The sequence below is a fragment of the Molothrus aeneus genome, chromosome 11 (assembly GCF_037042795.1).
Source record: "Molothrus aeneus isolate 106 chromosome 11, BPBGC_Maene_1.0, whole genome shotgun sequence".
Classification (NCBI taxonomy): domain Eukaryota; kingdom Metazoa; phylum Chordata; class Aves; order Passeriformes; family Icteridae; genus Molothrus; species Molothrus aeneus.
In genome coordinates this window covers 13,335,956-13,356,199 of record NC_089656.1, presented here as the reverse complement: position 1 = coordinate 13,356,199, position 20,244 = coordinate 13,335,956, and the positions used below count along the sequence as shown (strand labels likewise).

General features: G+C 50.8%; 1 protein-coding gene across 1 annotated transcript in view; it reads right to left on the bottom strand.

Annotated features, from left to right (window-relative positions):
* Window positions 1-3,498: 3,498 nt before the first annotated feature.
* Window positions 3,499-20,244, bottom strand: part of CFDP1 (craniofacial development protein 1) — a 60,173-nt gene continuing 43,427 nt past the window's right edge. Inside the window, exons 6-7 of the mRNA XM_066557682.1 lie at window positions 9,201-9,359; window positions 3,499-4,254 (exon numbers count right to left, since the gene is read on the bottom strand). Of these exons, the coding sequence (XP_066413779.1) occupies window positions 4,164-4,254; window positions 9,201-9,359 (250 nt within the window). The 3' untranslated portion in view covers window positions 3,499-4,163. The remainder of the gene's footprint in view (window positions 4,255-9,200; window positions 9,360-20,244) is intronic.

The following is a 20,244-nucleotide window of genomic DNA, read 5'->3' as shown; positions in this document are numbered from 1 at the left end:
TGGTTCTTAGCTGTGGAGAGAAGATGCTGGGGGAGGCTGCTTGCCTTTCCAAAGAACAGGATTGCAGGGCACCCCCTCATCTCCAGCAAAGCCAAGGCAGGCTGCAGGGCTCAGGCTGCCCCAACAGTAGCAGCTCTGTTTGTCTCCCCATTCATCCCTAGTGAGGGCTGGCGCTGATCCTCGCCCCCAGCTGGGGCTCACTGCTGGGAGGGGAAGGGCTGACAGCAGGGAGGGCTGGCTGTGCCATCGCCATCAGCTGAGTTTCTAATGTCAGTGCCAGCACAAGAATGCCCCGGGGTGGAGACCCTCAAATGGGGTGGGAGACCCACAGGCCACTCCATTACTTCCCATTACTTTTGAACACACTGCAAACAGAATCCCACTGTGCTGCTGGGTGGGACATAGCTTTGAAGAAGACGTGGGAAGAGGCTGAAAACAACAAATTGGAAAAGAAGATATGATGCTGGCAGCATCACCTCCCAGGTACCAGCTCTGCCCCTCAGGGAACTGCTGCCCTGGCTGCAGGGAGATGCTCCTAAGGTCAGCTCCATGCTCTGGTCCCTCCTTCTCCCAGCTGCCATGCTTTGCCCGATGGCAGCTCTGTCCATGAATCCCATTGTGGTCCTTGGGACAGCCTGGGGCTATGGGATGCACCCCCAGCCAGCCAGCATTCAACCTCCTCCCATGTCAACATTTACTCCCGTGTCCTTTTCACTGAAGCAGCTTTAAATGCACAGTGTTACCTCCCTGTCATGATTCCCGTGGCCCCGTAACAGCCCCCACAAACCCCAGCAGAGCAGCAAAGCTGAGCCTGTGGGTGTGGGTTGGACACAGCTGGTTTTACCATGGCCCCAGCACATGGATGCCGTGGCAGAAGCCCCGACCATCAGGACACACAGACACAATTGGAGCCTTGTTTGGGGCTCAGCTGCACAAGGGGCCCCTTCAGGCAGCCAGGGAAGGGGGAGCTCCTCGGGGTGAGGTGATGCTCCGGCCATGAGGAACTCCTTATAGGACCAAAATTACCCAAGCAAATGCCCAGGGTGGTCCCAACCCATGGAGAACACGTGAGCTTCCCAGAGAAGACAGCTCAAGGTGGGAATGTCTCAAAAGATGGACCCACATCTGAGAACATTGCTCCTCACAGAAAGTGCAGGGCTGTTGGGGACATCAAGGGCTGGTGGCGACGCTGAGGGCTGGCGGGTCCTGGGGCTACTGCCCTTCATGTCAAGGCAACTGGGCAATGGAAATAGCAAGCAGAGAGGGGTTTTGGTTGTTTTCTTTTTTCCTTCCAAAGCAGCCAAGCTGTGTTTTCTGGAGACCTGTAAATCACTCCTCGTCTTCAGGAAAGAGAGGCGAGGAATACGTGATCCAACCCAGCAAAAACGCGGGACGCTGGGGAGCGTGGAGGAAGCCAGGAATCAGCCCAGGCTGGAGGCTGCCTCCCGGCCATCCCACCAAGCCTGCCCCAGCTTGCTGGGCCAGGAGCTGGCACTGCAGCCCAGCATCCTCATGCTGAGCTGGGCACACCATGCTGCCACGAGCTGGGGGGCCCAGCAGAGAAGGGAGTCGAGGCTCTTGGCCACTGCCATTACATTGCCATTTTCCAACAAGTCAGGTTGCTTCCAAGATTTCAAGGTTTTCCACATTTGCTCAGCTGAAAAGAAGAAAAAACTCTGGAGGGTTTCTGAAGAGCACAGCTGGGACTGGCAGGCAGGATCCCATAAATTGCAGGTCATCAATTTTGCCAGTTCACCAGCATACCAGGGAGGTTTTGCTGGCCACATCCCTCTAACACACCATTAGTGTGCATGTGAATCCAAAGCCACCCCCAAGCCATCCAGAGCCAGATGCAGCTGCAGGACACACTATGGACACAGCCTGGAGCTCTTTAATGCTTTTAACAACAAGGCTGGGTTTGGTGCCTCTGGCCTTTGGGATCTCCAAGGGTACTTGTTGCATCTCCATTCTGCTCTTGCTCATGATACAATGCACAGAATTATTTTCCATTTCTTACCTACTTGGTGCTGCCCAGCTGCTGGAGCAGAAAGCATATCCCTGGAATGCAGCAGGGATACTCACACTATAGCAAAGGTTTTGGTTGGCAGCCCTCAGAAGCCAGATGCCATGGGGTCTCAGCCTGTGCAGGGGTGACATGACCCTTTCCTGCTGCTATCCAGCATCACAGTCATGGGGAACACAGGGCAGAGATGTTCCCAAATATTTCCTCTTCTCCTCTCAGCAACAGCAGAGCAATAGGCAAATAATTTCCCTGGCTGCCTGCTCAGCACTCACAGCAGGCCCAGCCCTCCCAGCTTGCTTGTGGCTACCTCAGCATCTCACCATCTTCTGGGATCTGCAGCAAAACAAGCCTGGGCTGCCTTGGAGTCACTGTTGGGAGGGTCCCTGTAAGGAGGGCAGGACAGCACACAAGGGGAGAAGATGCTGGAGATGGTCCAGCACTACCATTCTGAGCAGGAGAGCAGCCTAACTACTGCAGCAAACCTGCCTTGCTCCGCAGCCCACACTGAGGTCCTGCCAGGGCCATTTACTGCCACTCAGGAGCCCCAAGATGAGATATCCCCACAACAGTGCCCTGCACAGGGACTCTGGCTGTTTTTGCAACCTAAGCCGGAGCAGCAACTGGCTTGGAAGTGTTTGGAGATGAAAACATGTCATCACTCCGTTGTTTTGTTTCTGTCCAATTTCAGGCTTGTTTAAGCAGGTCCAATACAGCTGATTCTGTACAGAACAGGGTGCCAAAGGCTGCAGCTCCCCTGAGCACGTGGTGTTTTGTTCTGGTCTATCCTGCAGCACAGGCACAGAGCAGGGGCTGACTCAGCAGTGGGCACATGAGCCCTAGGCTCAGGCCGTGCTCAGAGCTGCAGGCAAGGGGCTGTGGCAGTGATGGCATCACTCACCCTGTGGCCAGGAAGGACAGAGGGGCTGGTGCTGCTTTCCCCAGCACAGCACCCAGCACGGGCTGCCCCACCAAGCAGGCCCAGAGCATCAGGTGGGGAAATGCTGGTGAATACCTCTGCTCCAAGGATGTGCACAGGCCAGACATGGGGAGCTGCCCAACTCCACCGGAGCCAGGCCAGCAGGGATGGCTGGGATGATGGTGCAGTGCTGGTCTCCAGCTCCAGCTGCTCCTTCCACACCCAGGCGCCTTGGCCTGCCCTCCAGGCAGCTGCACTTGCTGAATGTCCCTGCGTGGCCATGCTTTGGATGGGTTTCCTCACTCCTGCAGCACTGCTACAGGACTACATTGACCTTGTCATCCCCAATTCTGGGTCTCGTTGCACCACCAGCCAGTAATGAGGAGGGAAAGCACTTGCTTCAAGCACTTGCTCTGACCTCCAGGCTGCTATCAGGGCACACACTGGGCACCTCTGAGAGAAGTTTTTATGACTCCTGTCAGACACTCCTTGCTGCATGTGATCCCTAATTTCTTTGTCCTCTGCTTCCCATACAAACCACACTGCCAGCATGCCAAAGTGTTGGGATGGAATACTTTATTCACGTGAACACTCAGATCCTGGCCCTTCCTGCCTGCTGCAGCTGCTCCCATCTTCTTGACAGCGTGAACAAGGAAGGATTTCTTCACCAGCTTGCTTAACCCCCCCCAGCATCATCAGACCCCACAAACAAGTACAGACAGTTTGGCTTTGTCTGGACAGGAGCAGAGGGCGGAGGGGCAGGGAGTGCTGTGGGGATGGCAGAGCAGGCAGAAGGGCTCCAGCCCACAGCCTGAATATGCACAGCAGCCATGAAACCTTCCTGCAGATCCACTCTCACCACCAAACATGCCAGTACTCTCCCAGCCTTGGCGGCTCCTCCTGCTGCCAGAAGCACCTGGGATTGGTAAAGGATGGGTGCCACCACCTCTTCTCCTTGGAAAGTTGCTGCCAGAATTACACCAGTGTCTTCTATCAGCTGCTGGGCCATTTAACCCTCCAAGTGCCTCCTGTCCACTGACAAATACCCTCCCCAAACTATTACAGTAAAAGGAAAACCCTGTATGTTGAGACATACAGGCTGAGTCTTGGGTAGAGAACAGTTCCCGTGCTTGGTGGTCATCGGTGGCCGGCAGCCCCCAGCCAGCCCTGGGGCACAGAAGGGAGCAAAATCCCCCATGTGGGGGGCTGGCCACCCCCAGCACGTCAGGGCTTCATCCTGCTCAGTCTGATGTCGCGTTCAATTTCGAACTGCCTGTGATCCACGCGCTCCAGGAACGCTTTCCTCTCGATGTACCTGCAGGGAGGCAGAGGCAGAGGCTGTGAGCAGTGCCTGTGGCAGCCTGTGTGGCCCCAGCCTGGGGCAAACCCCACCTGAAGGGATGAGCAGGGAGGGAAAGCACTGTCTGTCTCCCTCCCTCTCTTTCCATGAACTGATTGCTCCACTGAACAGCTATGGACACCAAAAATGCTCTGTGGCCTGCTGGCTGCTACCTGGGGGGACTCCCAGAGCTCTGGTGGTCTCATAGGCTAGAGAACTGAACTGGCTGATTCTGGTTCCAGCTCTTCTCCTACAGCTGAGAAATGTCCTCCACAGGCACCTTGAAGGGGAACAGAGCAGGCCTTTGCACCACCTAGCAAAGCAGCTCAAACCCAGCCACAACCTTCAGTACAGGCTGACAGGCCCACGATACAAGCCAGGAACAGGCACAGGGAGCATTAGAGATGCAAAAAGCATCACCCAGCAAGCCTGCAGCAGCTCAGGGATGCAGGCCAGGGGTTTCCCAGCCACAGACCAGCTTCTAACCACCGAGTATGTAGTGCTGCCCCTCAGCATGGCACCTGAGTGCTGCAAGGAAGAAGGCACGCCTACTCCTGGAAAAGCACCTTGCTCCTCATTAATGGCATGCAGCTGAATTTTAATGTAGTTCACTGCAAACGCTTGCCATAGACAGCCCGGGGCTGTGCTACTAATTAACCTACAGAAGGAGTGAAATTGCAATTCAAAACAGGAGCTGTAACTGAATCATCACAATTGTTTTGCATTTGTTCCAGGGAGGCAAACACTGGACTGCCATGACAAGGTCATTAAACTTGTGTGGGGAACCACTGAATTTGGCTGTTCTGTTGGTCACTGCTTTTCCTGCTCACCAGAGCAGCCCACTGCTTGAAAGCAAGACCAAAGCCTATGGGAAGATGAGCATCTCAGGCTCTGCAGGTTTTCCAGGCTGCTGGGTGGTGTGCATGAAAGTGCCCAAGGCCCACATGGGAAGGTTAAAGGCCTCTCCTACCGGTGAGACAGATGAAAATTTGATGATGAGGTCCCTGCAAGGTCAAGCTGAATGGGGCTCTAAGCAATCTGATCTAGATAAAGAATTCCTGCTCACTGCTGGGGGCTGGATTATTTGGCCCTTAAAGGTCTCTTCCAACCTGAACCATTCTGTGATTCTGCAATTCTTTATGCTACAACTATTGAACCTGTACTGAATGTGTTCCCAGCAGGGAGCCTCTGCCCTTGCTGCAAGGGACAGCCCTGACACTCCTGCCCACCCAGTCATCATTGGAAATGAATTAATCCAGATTCATTTCAGTGAGTGATTCCCCCAGGCGGGTGAACAGCCCCATGTGTCCCTGCTGCCACCCACTCCCATCTCAGCTCCAGCCCATCTCGTGCTGACACAACTGGGTCAGCTCATCTCCGCTGGCTGCGAGGGGCAGGGACCAGCACAGTGTAATGCAGGCCAGGAGCTGGCTGGGAGGAGGTATTTTTGTGCCCCCTTCCCCTCACTGTTAGAGGAGGGCTTTGCACTGAGGCCCCCTCCCCACAGTGGCTCAGGAAAGGCAGGCAGGGGAGTGTCGCTTCCCTTCATCCCTGTGAGCAGGGAGGTGAGCGGCTCCTGGGGCTGGGCTCAGAGAGGCCACAGGAAGGAAGCTGAGGGGTCACGCTGTATGTGCTCAGTGTCACTACTGGGCGTGTGGTTTTTCTCCCCCTCCACTGCTGAACACCAGCCACAACCCCAGCTGGGAAGACAAGGACAGGAGTTACTGACGTTCATCTGGGAACACCCCAATGGCCTGGGCAGCAACAGCCCAACCTACTGAATCCAAAGCTCTTTTGGCCCCTCTGGGACACCCATCTATCAACCCCAGCAAGGGGTCAATCTCTTTCTTCTCCTCTTCCCCCCTGGCTGCTGTGCCTCTCTGGTGGGCAGGGCCTGCCTCCTGGGGGATTGATATGGATCATGAACCAGGAATGCGGTCTCACAGCCGCAGCCAGCAGCGCTGCAGGGATGAGGAACAGCCACCAACGTCATCCCATGGCGTTGTCCTTGGCTGGCCACAGAAAAGTGCTCTAGGTACCAGAGCAGACCCCCAGGCACGACCTGGGCATACACCAGGGCTGGCTGGCTGGCTGCAGGCACCCAGGGGCTGGAGGTGCAGACAGACGTGAGCAGGGAAGCTGCAGGGTCAGCACAAGCCCCTCCATGCTCTGAAGCCTGTGCTGGAGCTGCAGGGCAGCTCTGTGCTCAGCCAGCTCCGTGCAGCCAACACCAAGGCACCACCAAGCACAGTGCAAAGTGCACGAGTGAGGCACAAACACCCCTCCTGTGCTTGTCTAAACAACCTTTGCTACCTGAATCAATAGCTTCCTGTAAATTATCAACCCGCCTGGAAACAGGGCAGCTGTGACCCACAGCACAGCAAAGTAAACCTACTGGGAGCAAGGCAGTCTCTGCTAACAAGGGCAGCTGCAAGCTGCTCTGGGGAGGGTCTTTGGTGCTGCCTGTCCCCTGTCAGTCACCATCAGTCACCCGGTGCAGGAGTGCTGGGGCCGGCTGCTCCCCCATGGGGCTGCCCTACAAAGGTGGCCCAATTAAGAGGCCACTACACATTTCCATTTATAAAGCACATCAGAGAGATGAACAGCAAAGGGAATAGCTGCCTCTGCTCCTTACTGCAGCCCCTCCTGTCAAATCCAGGACAGGCCCTCAGGACCTGATACAGCCAGGCTGTAAAAGCCCAGATTCTCCTTCTAAGGAAATGCAAATCTCTGGATGGGGGCTGGGGGTACAAGGGGTGGAAAATCAGAGGCAAGGGAGGACAGGCAAGGGGACAGCATATGTCCCCTCTGTCTCAGGAATTCTAGGCCCAGGCTGTGGCTGGCTGATACCTGGCACTGGCAGCAGAAAGATGCCACAACCCCACTGCTCCCCTAGGTTGCTGTGTTCTGGTGTGGCTGCTGGAGAAGGGCCAGGGAGGTACAAGGAGCTCTGGGCTGCAGCAACTTCCACAGGGTTAGCACAATAAAGGAATTCAGCCTGTCTTCTCTCCTGAGCAAAAAGTGAAGCTTCCTGCTTTCCTTGAGACACGCATACACCATCTCTGTAAGTGCACAGGATGTATGGCATTGAGCAAACATCTCCAGGAGTGGGCTGCAGCTTTCCTTGCAGGCAGACATTTACAATCGCACAGCAGGACACGTGGGGAGCAGAGGTCTCTAACAGCACCAGGGATTAAAGGCAGCGCCCCGCTCTCGCCTGCCTGGGTTGAAGGGTTAACAACAGCTCATTACAATTTTTATAGAGATGTGTAAATGATTGCCCACTGAAGGGTGAGCACGGCTGACATTATTAAAGGAGAAGAGGCAGCTGCAGAAGGGACAACAGGCTCCTGTGAAACGACCTGGGGCCGGCAGCAGCTGTGTCTGTGTGACCTGCCCCCAAGGCGAGATGGCTGCTCTGGGAGGGCACTGCACCCTTCACACCGAGGTGGTCTGTAAGCAGAAACGCAGAGGGCTGTGCCTCCATTGGTGCTCCTCCCTTCTCCCTTTACCTTGAAGGTGGAAGCAATTCCTGGTGAACAGATACTCGGTTGATCCCCTCACACTGCATGCCTGACTAATGTAAACATATTCATAAGGAGTGTATAAAGTTATCCTGGCATTATGTTCCTCATTTGTTTAATGACAAAAACTGCTTGCCAAGAGCTCAGCAGATTTTCTAGCCTGGGATGTGACAGGCAGCAAAACCCAAAGCTGTCCAAGATTAAAGATGCTCTTAAAATTGCTGCTTTGCTTTGCTCATCTTTTCCATGTGCTGATCCCTTCTTTAGCCTTCAAGAACCATCACGTGATGAAGGCTTGCCAGGCATGAAGAGCAAGCTGTCCTGCTTGGATGGGGTGGGAAAGGCAACAGCACTGGCCAAGAACAGTTGACATACTGGGTTTGGGCACACAAGAGATGACACAAACACTGCTCTGCCACACCTGTATGTGGTGTAAATCATGCACCTCCTTGGACTTCAGGGATCTCAGAGGAACAGCTGCTCCTCTGCAACACTCAACTGAATTGCTCTGCTTTTTCAAGGGCATGCATTTATTTAATGACCAGAAACAGATCAGGAGAGATTTGACGGAGAAGGCGTGTTTGTGGAAGGGTGCAAGACCAAACTGAAAATATCTATTGATAGTTTGACAGTTATAAAATATGTGTTTAAAACAGAAAATCCAATCTGTTGGAATGCAGAAGCTTTGAGTTCTTCCAGTAAAAGAACAGCTTATAATAAAATGTACATTTTACGAGCTGTCCACTAAGCTGGTTATGTTTTCCCAGAGCTTAGCAAAGCACTTGTAGTGGAAATGCTGCTTCTGATCTCATTATCACTCCCTGCAGTGCATGTTATTAACTTTCTGCTTTATTTACAGCATCACCATTTACTTTTATGATACTTCCATTAACTTCATTGGAGTGAACATTGGTTGATGCACACAACCAATGTCCAGCACTGCCATAATCTCTGACGCACCTTGCCAGCTGCTCTGGGTTTACACAAATCTTTATGCTGGAGGAAGGAGGACAGATGCAGCTGAAACGAGTGATTTGAAGGACAGAACAAAACCCTCCCAAACTGAAAAAAGAAAACAGGACAAAGGCAATTGTGTTTCCTCATGGACGGGCTGCATTGGACCAGCTCATGCTCTGTGCCACAAACAGGAGAGATGACAAAGCCAGACACTGGCTGGACTTAGAGAACTCACAAGGTTGTTAGCAGAGAGTGATAGATGTTTGCAGACTTACCTGTCTCCCCTGTGATGCTTACAGCAGCTACTGGCCTTATGTATCCCTAGAATAAATCCTTAAGAAATCCCACGGGTTTTTGAACTCTGTAGCCAGCAATGGGCTTCCCACATGTAAAGGAAGTGATGGGAAATTCTGGACTACCATTAGGTAATGACCCTCTTACCCATCTTTCCCTCGGTTATGGATTGCCAGCTCCTCCACAATCCCCTCCTCCTCCTTGAAGTTCTCCCAGTCCAGTTTAGATTTCTCCAGTGTGCTCATCTTCTGCTTTTTGGCACCGATCTTCCCCAGGAGGCTACTCATACCGCTTGGCCTCTTCACCCTGATGGAGATTAAGGAGCAAATGTTGGTTAAATGCAGGGAGATGGCAATTAAAAACAGAGCTGAGAGTGGTGGCCTCAATGGTGGTGAGCCACTGCCACCAAACAGATGGCCACCAACTCCAGGCAGCCTGCAGGCGGCAAGGTCACGCTTCCTGCAGATCCTGCTCTGCCGTTCCCCTGGAAGCAGCAGAGTTCATTACACACATATCTCAAGTGCTTGGTTTTTGTGAAAGGGCTTTTTCATTTATCTTCTTAAGAGAACAGAGAGCTTTCAGGCCAAAAGAGATCATTAAATCATCTAGTTTGACCCCTTGTATACACCAGGCCAAACCATTCCACTGATCACCTCTGTGCTAAGTCTGCTTCTTTGTCTTCAGTTAAAGTGTTGTTTTCTGGAAGGCATCCAGCCTCAGTGCGTCACTAGTGCTGACAACACATCCAGGAATTAACCATTTACTTGGTACTAATGCTTGATTTTCTCTAGTTTTATGTTCTGGTTCCTGCTTCTTATTCTAAATCCAAGAACACTGGTCTCTAGGCAAGTCTCATTAGTGACGTACTTGTACACCACTAATGAACTTACATCTGAATTATTTTTATGCAAACAGATAGAGTTCCTTATGCCTCTCATTGAAATGCATTTTGCCCCAGCCCATACGTCACTTAAAACGTTTTGTCCCCCTGCTTACATTTCAGTGCTCTTTGAAGATGGGAGCACAGAACTGCCTGTAACCCCCACCCTTCTCCTGATTTGTTTCTGTCCAAGCATCACTTAAATAATCCTGTTAGCTGCACACTGAGTCCCAGTGCACGTGCACTGTGATCCCATACCATCTCCTGGGTCCCTGTTTGGCAGGAAGACCACTTTGCTCTTTCATCCCTTGCTCTTAGAGGAGTGAAATCCCATCCATGTGGTGGGGCCCCCCAATCTCCCCTTTATGCTGGGAAATGCACACACAGGGGCTCAGGTCAGCTGAGCTGCCCTCTAAGGAAGACAATTCTCAGGAATAGGAACCCGTAAAACAAACTTGTATTAACCCTTCTCAACCCCCCCAGGAATGGGGGGCAAACAGCATCCCATTGAACTCGTGTTTACACACATTCCAGAGATAACTTCAGGTCTGCAGGGCCTTTGCCTCTGCAAGAAGCCAGAGAGGAAATTACTCTCGTTCCTGAGAGATGAAGGAATTTGGGAAGGGGGGCCCAAGGAAGGCAGCCAGGTGAGCATGGCAAATTGCTCTCCATCAGTGCTCTCTGAGCACGCTCCTGCCCAGGAGTAGCCGTTCTTGGGAACGTATCCAAAGTTGTCCTTATCGGATCATTAGCATGGTTTATGCTTCCGTAATTTGCAAGCCTCTAAAGGAAAATAATTCTGCAGTTTATATGGAATTAAATCAAAGAAAATGACAACTCTGTAAGCCTCAGCCAGAAGACTCTCAATGAAAGAATGGCTGGCTAGAGTCACTTGGGGTTGCAGCTTCCTGACATAGATATATTTGGGATTAAGGATATCTTGGCAGGCTCCATAGCAACTGGACAAGGCTGCCTGCCCCTCCTCAATACCAGCCAGAGGAGCAGGAATGTCCTAGGATTGGCCCTCTTATTTCCTTCAGTCCCTGCCCATGGCTGGAGCCCAGCCCAACAGCCAGCAGTTGTTCACTCTGTGGGGACACAGAACAAGCTGGATCTCTTTGATTCGCCTTTATCCCTGAACCTCTCATCAAGATGTCTACAGCCCTTCACACCATGATCACACAACAAAACCTTGATCCTTGCTCAGCCTCCAATTATCCCTTACTTTTCAAGGCATGATGGCTCCAGGTATCCTTATCTGCAGGTAGCAGGGAAGTGCTGTAAGGGGGCAAAATGGGTAAAGATGTTCTCAGCAGAAGAAAAAATGGGAGAGACTTGGTTACCACATCTGGCTATCCAGGACTACACAAGCCTTGCTCAACCACCAAGCCCAGTATCAGATGAGTGTTCAAGATGTGAGGGAGTCAGCAGAAAGGAGATACAAGAAAGAATAAGGATGAACCAAATAAAATACTGGGCAAACCTCCCCCATGGCATTCCCTGCTGCACAGCTGCCTGGAAAGCAGAGCCCAGTGGCTGTGCACAGCAGTTCCTTAAGCTGCACTGGGAGGCCTTAAAGATGCCCTGAAACAGATCTAGGGAAGTGCTATGGCTGATCCAGCTGGCAAAGCTCCTCTGCCCCAAGCCTGGCAGGCAGAGGGTGTTTAAATTAACACAAGGTATTCAATAACACATTTCTCTGAATACACTTAGCTTTCCAGACACACTCGGGCTTAAGATTTTCCTACCTTTGAAGTGGGAAAAGCAGGGATGTAGAAATGGAGGGTGTTGTCCCTTGTCCCTAGATTTCTCCTGAATGTTTTTTTGGGGCAAAGAACCCCAATGACTCAAGAACCATCTCACCTATCCAAGGACACCCACAGCTCATCTGCATCCACTGACCTTTCCATGGGTGGAACTCCACAGTCACTGTCACTTGAAATACAGACAGGTCTGACTGCAAAGGACTCAGCACACACCTGGAAAAACCCAACTGAAAGTTCTGGGATCTTTCCTGGGTGTTAGAGAAAGCTCTGCCCTGCAGAGTGACGAGCAGGCTCAGAGGCAGGCTCACACATGCCGAGGCTGATCCTTTTTGGCTGAACCTCGGTCAGCTGCTGGCAGGGAAGGGCTGAGTTGGGACAGGGGCCAGTGAGCCAAGCTGGGCTGCTGAACATGTCTCTGCATGAAACACAGACTGGGACCTGCTGACAGGCCACTGCTGTCCCCAAACCACAGTGGAGGAGAGATGGAGGGAAGGGAACCAAAGGCAAGATGGTTCATGGCCAGAGATGGAAGAAGAGGGCGTGCTGGCTTCAGGGAACAGGAGCTGCAAATCAGATGAGAGCTGCTTACGATGTATCTTCTCTTCCATGGCAATTTCTGGCACAAATTAATGACATCTGGATGCAGACATCCGTAATGGGGCTCAAGGCCTCTGTACGTCCTCTTGGCCATGGATCTCAGGAATTTTGCTTAAAACATATAATTCACCCCTTATTTGAAGCTACAGAGTCTGGGCTATGATATGGACCTCCATCAAGAGCATCCAGATAATCACAAGAATACTCACAAGTCAACAGTTCCTTCAAGGCAAGGGAACATGACAAAAAAGGGCAGGCTATGTTGCACCTTTGTGTTGATGACTACTCCAGAAATATTATCAATATCCAGCGTCAGTCCCATGCTGGACAGCCTGGTTCTGCTCCTGTCCAGACAATTCTGTGCTGCTGCAGCAGGACCAAGCCTGGGCCAGGCAATGGGGCCAGGCACAGGCTGAAGGACAAGTTTGAGTCTGCTGCTGAGTCTTCATTCCATGCTGAGCCTTTTATCACCCTGAATAAATCCAGCAAATCTGGGGGTGGGAATTCCTACGCTTGTGCCAAAATGAAGTAAATGAGAAACATTAAAGTCCAATTAAAAACTTGCTTGGCCTTAAATACCTCATCTGTTTAAAAAGCAAGTAAAGGGGCCTGATTAATTGCATTCAGTGCCAACAAGAGGAATTATTACCCTTTTTGTACTCATTAAGGGTATCTGCTGTGGCATCTTTAATCACTAAGGCATTTAAAAGAGAGAAAGTAATTTGCTAAGACATAATGGATCCCAGGGATGAGGATCAGGACAATCGCCTATTTAGGACACAAAGACATGCTCTGAATTTTCACAATTAAAAAGCACAGCCAAAGTCTGCCCCTGAACCAGCAAAAAAAAAAAAAAAAAAAAAAGAAAGAAAAAAACAAAAAAAGGAAAAAAGGCTGGGGAGCTCTGCCTTGGTGGGGGGATTCCCCTGCACCATCTAATGTCATCAGGACAAGGACTGTGCCTGTGCCTCATCTGGCATGGTCGTACACAGGGACAAGCAGCAAGCCATGGGCTCCCCTGCTGTCCCACTATAGGTGAACATGCTCTGTATCCCTGTCCTTAACAGTAATGCTTCCCCTCATCTTGGTGCAAGCCTGCAGCTGAAAAGGCTTGGAAAATTGCTGCTATAGCAGTGATAAAGTGTCACTGCCACATGTAATCCCTGATGTCTTGTAACATGCTCAGCAGTGTCTGGGAAATGTATGCCTGTTTAATGGAGGTGGACTTCATCACAAGCTTTAGAAAATAATCTTCCAGCAATTGGGAATCTGGCTACAAAGGTCTCATAGTGCATCCCACCAGCCAAAGCAGGATGAGTTCCTCTCCCACGCACCCAGAGATGGGTGCTCTGAAGGTCTCCTGACACCAATCTGACACACACTGAGGTCTGAGTACTTCATCAGCCTTTCACTTATGTAACTCTTCCCCAGTGACTAAACTTCCTTGCTCAGCCTATGACTTGATATCTTCTTCCTGGTAGCTACTAAGAACAGATCACTCCCTCACTTCTTGCAGCAGCCTTTTATGTCTTTGAAAGCTTTTTATATTACCCCCCCTCCAGCTTGCTCCTTCCTAGACTAAACAATCCCAGGTCCTTTCAAGCTTTTCTCATTCCTCATGGCTTCCAGCCCTCTGACCACTTTCACCACTCTCCATGGAGTCAGCAATTGGCCCTATATTCCTCAAAATGCAGCATCCAAAACAGGAATAGCATGAGTGATGGGTTCACCAGCACTGGGAGCAGGGGAATGCTTCAGATGCCTTGGGAAGCACGAAGCTCCTTACACAGCCCCTGTGACGTGTGCCTTCTTCACAACCATGTGACAGCAGTGACTCATGCTGAACCTGTGATTCACTGAGATATCTGTCTGCTCCACTGCTGCCAAGCCACTTTCTTCCTCCATCCATGCAGAATGTTCCTGCTATCCAGAGGCAGAGCTCTGTGCTGCTCCTCCTGTTTGCCCTCACATCTCCCTTGACACAGTGATCTTGGATGTCTGAGCACTGAGCAGCATGTCAGATCCCACCATCAGGACAGGGTGCTGGCAAGCAGACGTCACCAAGTGCAGAAAGATGGCATCTCAGGCCCCAAAGCCCTTAAAACACCATCCTGACCACCCAGCCCTGGCTCTCCTGCTGTCCCTCTCCTTCCTCCCCTCCCTTCCTCACTGGAACTTCTGATATTTCCTTGCAGCACAGCAATGGCAGATCTGTTCCTGTCACCCCAAGTGCTTGGATGGCAGAGATTCAGGTGAGAAACTTGCCCACTCAGCAAATAGAGGATTTGGGACATTGTAGTATCTCTTCCTTCCACAATCTGCTGTAAAGCTGAATAGTTTCCTTAAGTGCAGGAAATGGTTCTCATGCAAACTAACCACAGCTGGGCAACTGATGCAGCCAGTAAATACTTTCATTTTAATAAAGTGGAAGATTCCTGCCCAGAGCACCATGCCCTGCTGTCCTTCCTTCTGCGTGCAAGGGTAGGAGAGACACTGCACGAGAGGGATGGATGCAGAGACCTGGCTGGGGCCCATGTGCCAGCTCTGCTCTTCACTCCCAGACCATCTTCCTCAACAGAGGAGTCAAAATGCTGGTAGGGAGCAAGAGGGGCATGTCAGGAAGGCAAGAGCAGTGCCATCTGCTCCTTAATGTCAGGATGGTCTGGCTGGATGGGGCAGACAGCAGCAGAACAACAGTGCCTGGTATTCTGCCAGCTTGCAGAAACCATGCCCAGAATGACATAACAGGTCTTGTTCTTCACCTAAAAGTGACCAGCTCTTCTCACCCCTAACCCCACATAACCAGCCAAGGACAGGAAGTCTTCCAGGAAAAACCCAACTGCATTTCTACTTTCTCTCCCTGCCCCTACTTGGCATTGTTTCCCAAACAGGCTCTTGGGTGGATGCAGAGAGCAACCTGGCTTGTTCTCAGCTATGCCTGTCACAACAGGTACTTAAAAAAGCAAACAAGAAAGCCTCTTTAGCACCAAACAAACAAACATTGAAATCCCAGGTGGAAAAAAACAGAAAGCAAGGAAGAGATGAAGATAAAAGCAGGGTGGATGGTGCTGGAGGGTTGGCAATGATCCTGGTTGGAGGGCACTGCCCAAGGCATGCTGGCAGGGAGAGAGAACTGATGGATTGCCACCACCCAGCCAGGGTGGCACAGCCCAAGGAACTCACTGCCAACCCAGTGGTGCCTGTCCATATGCTCCACTTGCTGAGCTGGTAGCAGGTACCCAGCATTTACACCCTCATCACCCACAAACTGAGCCAAAGAACCTGCCTGAAGTGCTCTGGAGTAGTGGGGATTTCTGACACAGGGCTGCATCTTTGTGTGAGGCTCTGGAGTAGTGGGGATTTCTGACACAGGGCTGCATCTTTGTGTGAGGCCCATCAAACTTCTGCACTCTGAGGAGCAACAGAGACCAAGCCACTGTGAAAAGCAGCCATGGCTGGGACAAAACGCACTGAGTGCTGCTACAGGGTGCAGCAGAGCAGGCAGCTGTGTCCAAAGGCAGCAAGAGATGCAAGTGCAGTGGGAAAATGGGAATTATCCTGCCTGTGATCCTGTCAGCAGACCAAAACTTCTGCTGCATGGAGGGCTTTGGTGACAGGAGTCAGCACCTGGGGAAAATGCTCTGACCTGCAAAAGGAGCATGGTCTGTCTGTAGCAGACCAAGTACTTATAAGGAACAAGGAAATGGGAGTTTTAACTCGAGTTGATAGTGTGAGTTAACTTTTCTCAGGCTTTTGTTCAGGCTTGCCAACCCAGGCTAACCCCAAGTTGCTTTGTCATCACTGCTTTTGCAAACTCGAGAGCTAAGCCGAGCCCCAGGTCCCTTCTGATTTCTGATGTCATCCCATACTCCCTGCAACCTCACACAGCCTCGTGGTGGAGACCCCTGCATGAACAGTGATGTTCACAGCTTCTTCCTACTCATAGGAAGTCTTTGACACTGACTCCATTGAGCCAAGGAGGTAATCCCTGAGGAGGAGCACAACTAAAGCACACTAGTGCTCAAATAGCAACGTGACAGACAGACAGACAGACAGAAGAGGTGGTCTAAAATCTCCTTCCCACAGCCAGGTTCTATGTTGAAAAAAGTGGTTCTATGTTGAAAAGTGGGGACAAAAGGCACCATGAGGCAAGGACAGTCAGAGCACTCCATCCCAGCAGCCCAGCAGTCGAAGCCTGGATGAGATGATGCATTTTCCATCAGTGGGGAGAGGCCAGGGCAGATGTGACAATAAAAGCCCACGTGATGCTGCCCTGGTGAGGGCTGCTGCAGGCAGTGGCACAGCTTGCCATGGGCACAGTTGATTCTGGATGTGTTTGTGTCTAAATATAGTCAGTGGGGGAACAAAGATTTGTCACAAGGGAAAAAACCGTGTCACTCCCAATTCCCAGCAACAGCAGCAAGCACTGCCTGACAAAGGGCAATGCTCCAGTATTCCAGGTTTATTGCTGGATTTGTTATTAATCCAGCACAGTGAGTTTAGGAGTGACTTTAGAAGTTGTGCAATGCTACTCTGGCAGAGTGCACCTCACCTTGAGGAGGGAAATAAGTGTCATGGAACCAGCTTTTGAACAGCAAAACTGAGACAGCAGCAGAGCACCATGACATGGGCTGCCAGCAGATACCAGTCAGTGACTTCCTTTCTAGTGCACTCTCCAAGATCCTATCTTCATGTCATGGACTGTACTGGATAGGCCATTCCAAAGTGCAAAGCTGGAAAAAGAGATCTAAGAGCTCCCTTGCTCCAAAACAGGACAGCACCTTATTCTCCAGTCCACTTCCCAAACTGGGGGGATAACCCAGGTGTAAATAGACATAATACTGAACACATGAATACAGTTATCCCAGGAATAAAACCAGTGTTGGGTCTCCATATACAGTAAGAGGCAAAGTTGCTGAGCAGGGGAGAGATGGGATGTTCTAGCTCAGGAATGTCAGAGAGCAGCAGCAATATTACAGCTTTGCCAGAGCTGGCCTTTCCTCAGGCAGGTTCCATTCGGTGGCATCTAGGTCTGCATCCACTTCTCTGGAGGGCCTGGAGTCTCATTTTACAGGCTCTGGAGGATGTGCTCATCAAAAAGCACATCAGTTCTTGGGGAGCTGACTGGCTCAGGCAGAGCCCCTGACCCAGAGGTTCCCTTATCAGCAGGAAGGGCTCATTAGGGATTGGACCAGGGTTTCCTGCTCAGGACCGAACCCTTTGTGAAGGGACTGCTGCCCTGGAGAACCCACTTCCTAACAGCCAGAGGAAGCAAAATATTTCCCTTGGGTCTTTAAGACAAAGTTGCTATGGGGTGGATATCAACAAAGTAAAGTTGCACTTGTGGAGCTGGGCAGCACTCAGCCATGCACAGGCTGTTACTGCAGGATAAAGGTACCCCCAGCGGCATCCTTGCCTGCCCCAGAGCCAGGGACAATTCAGAGCAGCATAAGGCCCTCTCTGTGCCAGTGGAACTGCAGCTGCCCTCTGGGCTGTACTGGCAGAACTATTTTAGCAAAAACAAAATCTCGCACCCTCCTAATCAGTATGACATTGTGTGGAGCCCAGGGCTCGTTCTGGCTCCCCTCCAGCCTGGAGCACAGACAGAGGCTGTTTCAGCAGCAGGCCAGCCAATTATATTACAATATCTGTGCATGGACTTCAGCAGGAGCTTAATTGAAAGAGCTGCAGCATTGAAATGCTTTCTGATACTATGAAGACGTTAAGGACTCCAGGATTAACCAGCACTAACCAGCCCTGTGTGATGCTCACTGACGGGTAAGGACCTGTAACTGGGGCTTGGTCTGCAGCCAAAGCTACACCCCTGTTACACACAGCACTGCAGCTGCAGCCAAATGCTGATGGAGCTGCCCTTCCCAGCTGGAAGCTGCAGTCACTCCTCATGAGAGCTCTCCTCCACCCAGGGCATCCACACAATACAAACCAGACCTGCTCCTGCCACTGAAGGACTGCATACATGCACCAGAACTCCCAAACTGTTCCCACATGGACTACACTGAATTTGCAAAGCACTGCTTGTAGTAATTAATTTTACTGAAAAAATCTCACGCATGTTCTTCATGTATATTTTACAATCTTAAATTCATCAAATGTTTAGGGATAATAAATGTGTCAGTTTCAGATGGAATTTGCTACACCAGCACAGAATCACTGCACCTACCCCATTCTGAGGTGGGGGGCTACATTGAATTTTGTATCTAAGTGCTGCCACTGAGAGTGGCAAGAAATGCCTCTTATAAAGCTCCAACAGTCCACACTATGTGGGAAATTGCAGGGTTGGAGGAGGAAGGTGTCCTGCTTCTGCCATTCTCACTTCTGACCCAGTGGACAGAAATCAGCAGAAATGCACACATATTCAAGTTGCCAGTGAGCTTACACTCCTATGTGGTTGTGAGGCACCTCACACCCCAACAGCAGATAAGAGCAAAAAACAGAAGTCAGAGGGGAGGATGTGTTTGGTACTCAGGCCCAAGAGGTTGATGACTTGGAAGCTGTCAGAAGGTGCTGTGGGCAGTGTCTGTGGCACACAGGACACTTGCTGGGCTCCAACCTGGGTCACACACTGAAGTATTTTAGAGTAACACCCTGCATTACGCCCATATTTAGCCATGCAAATAAGAGTGACTTGACTTTCAAACACTTGTTGTTCTGACTGACTTCACTGGGTTCAGTTTAGACGTTTCAAATACAAGAGTAACGACCTCAACTCTGGGCTGGGATCAAGCACAGGCCATTTTTATCTTAAAAGGCATTTGTATGAGAATATTCAGAGCTGCTAGAACCAACAGCACTGAAGTTATTTCACCACGCAACCTTAAAAATGTTGACAGCTTTGTCTGCAAAACGACATGGATTAACTGGTGACCAATCCTTAAAAAAGAATAGTTAGAAAAAGTCTGCTGGCAAACAGAGGAGTTCTTCCTCTCTTCAGAGGCTCACTCCTTCCTTCTTTGTCTAACAGCAGATCTTTTGTTCAAGACTTCAGCTGCAAGCAGCCCCGAGATACACAGGGAATGTCTTGGTTATGACAAGCCCAGCACACTGGTGTGCAGACTTGGTTTTAATCAGCAGAGAAACCCCTCCAAATCAGGCCTAAGAAGTCCTGCTAATGGAATTGTTCCAGTGCTAAAGGGATTTCAAAGTGAATGAGTGTGGATGGCGGAGCAGCTGGTGTGACTCCCAGGTTGCTCTTTACAGTGCAGTGTGCCATGCAAGGAGGATCCAACACCCCAACCACCCTTGAGAAAACAACCCCCAGTGTCCCCCCAGCACTTCAGAGTCCTGTGTCTGTCCCTGTGGCTCCTAGACAGCCTTAGTGTTTAGTCCTGGTTAGCTTCCCACTGTATCAGATCAATGCCAGGCTTTGATCAGAGTGAGGTGAGAATGGCAGGACAGAGGCAGGGAGGGACCCCCTCCTAGCCCAGCAATAATCTGACAGCTTTAAGAATAGATCTGATTCAAACAAATACACTGCCTTCCACTTGCAAATATTCACAAAGCTCAGCAGCCTAGGAGAGGGGAAAGTTCCCAGGAAATTAAGTGAGGGTGAAGGAGAATCAGGGCTGCATAGCACAAATGCATCACACAACAAGCAAGGAGCCAGAGCCCAGTGGAGTGGCTGCTTTGCAGTGCTGTGCAAGTTAACCAAGAGCATAAATATAATCTGTTATCTTATCCACTGCAAAGCTGGCCTGGCAGCATGTGGGACTTTGGGGGACCATAAATGTTTGGGCACTACTACAAGCAGTCATAAAACATAAATGAGGGTTTCACCACATTTAATTGCTTTTGGGAAGGGTAATATCACTGGGGCATCCATCACAATTACCTTCTCCTGTTCCAGCCCTGATTAAGAGCTGGCCCAATGATCCAGATCGAAGAGGGTATTCTGGGGGTAAGGAAAGAAGAGAAATACCCAAAAAGCTTT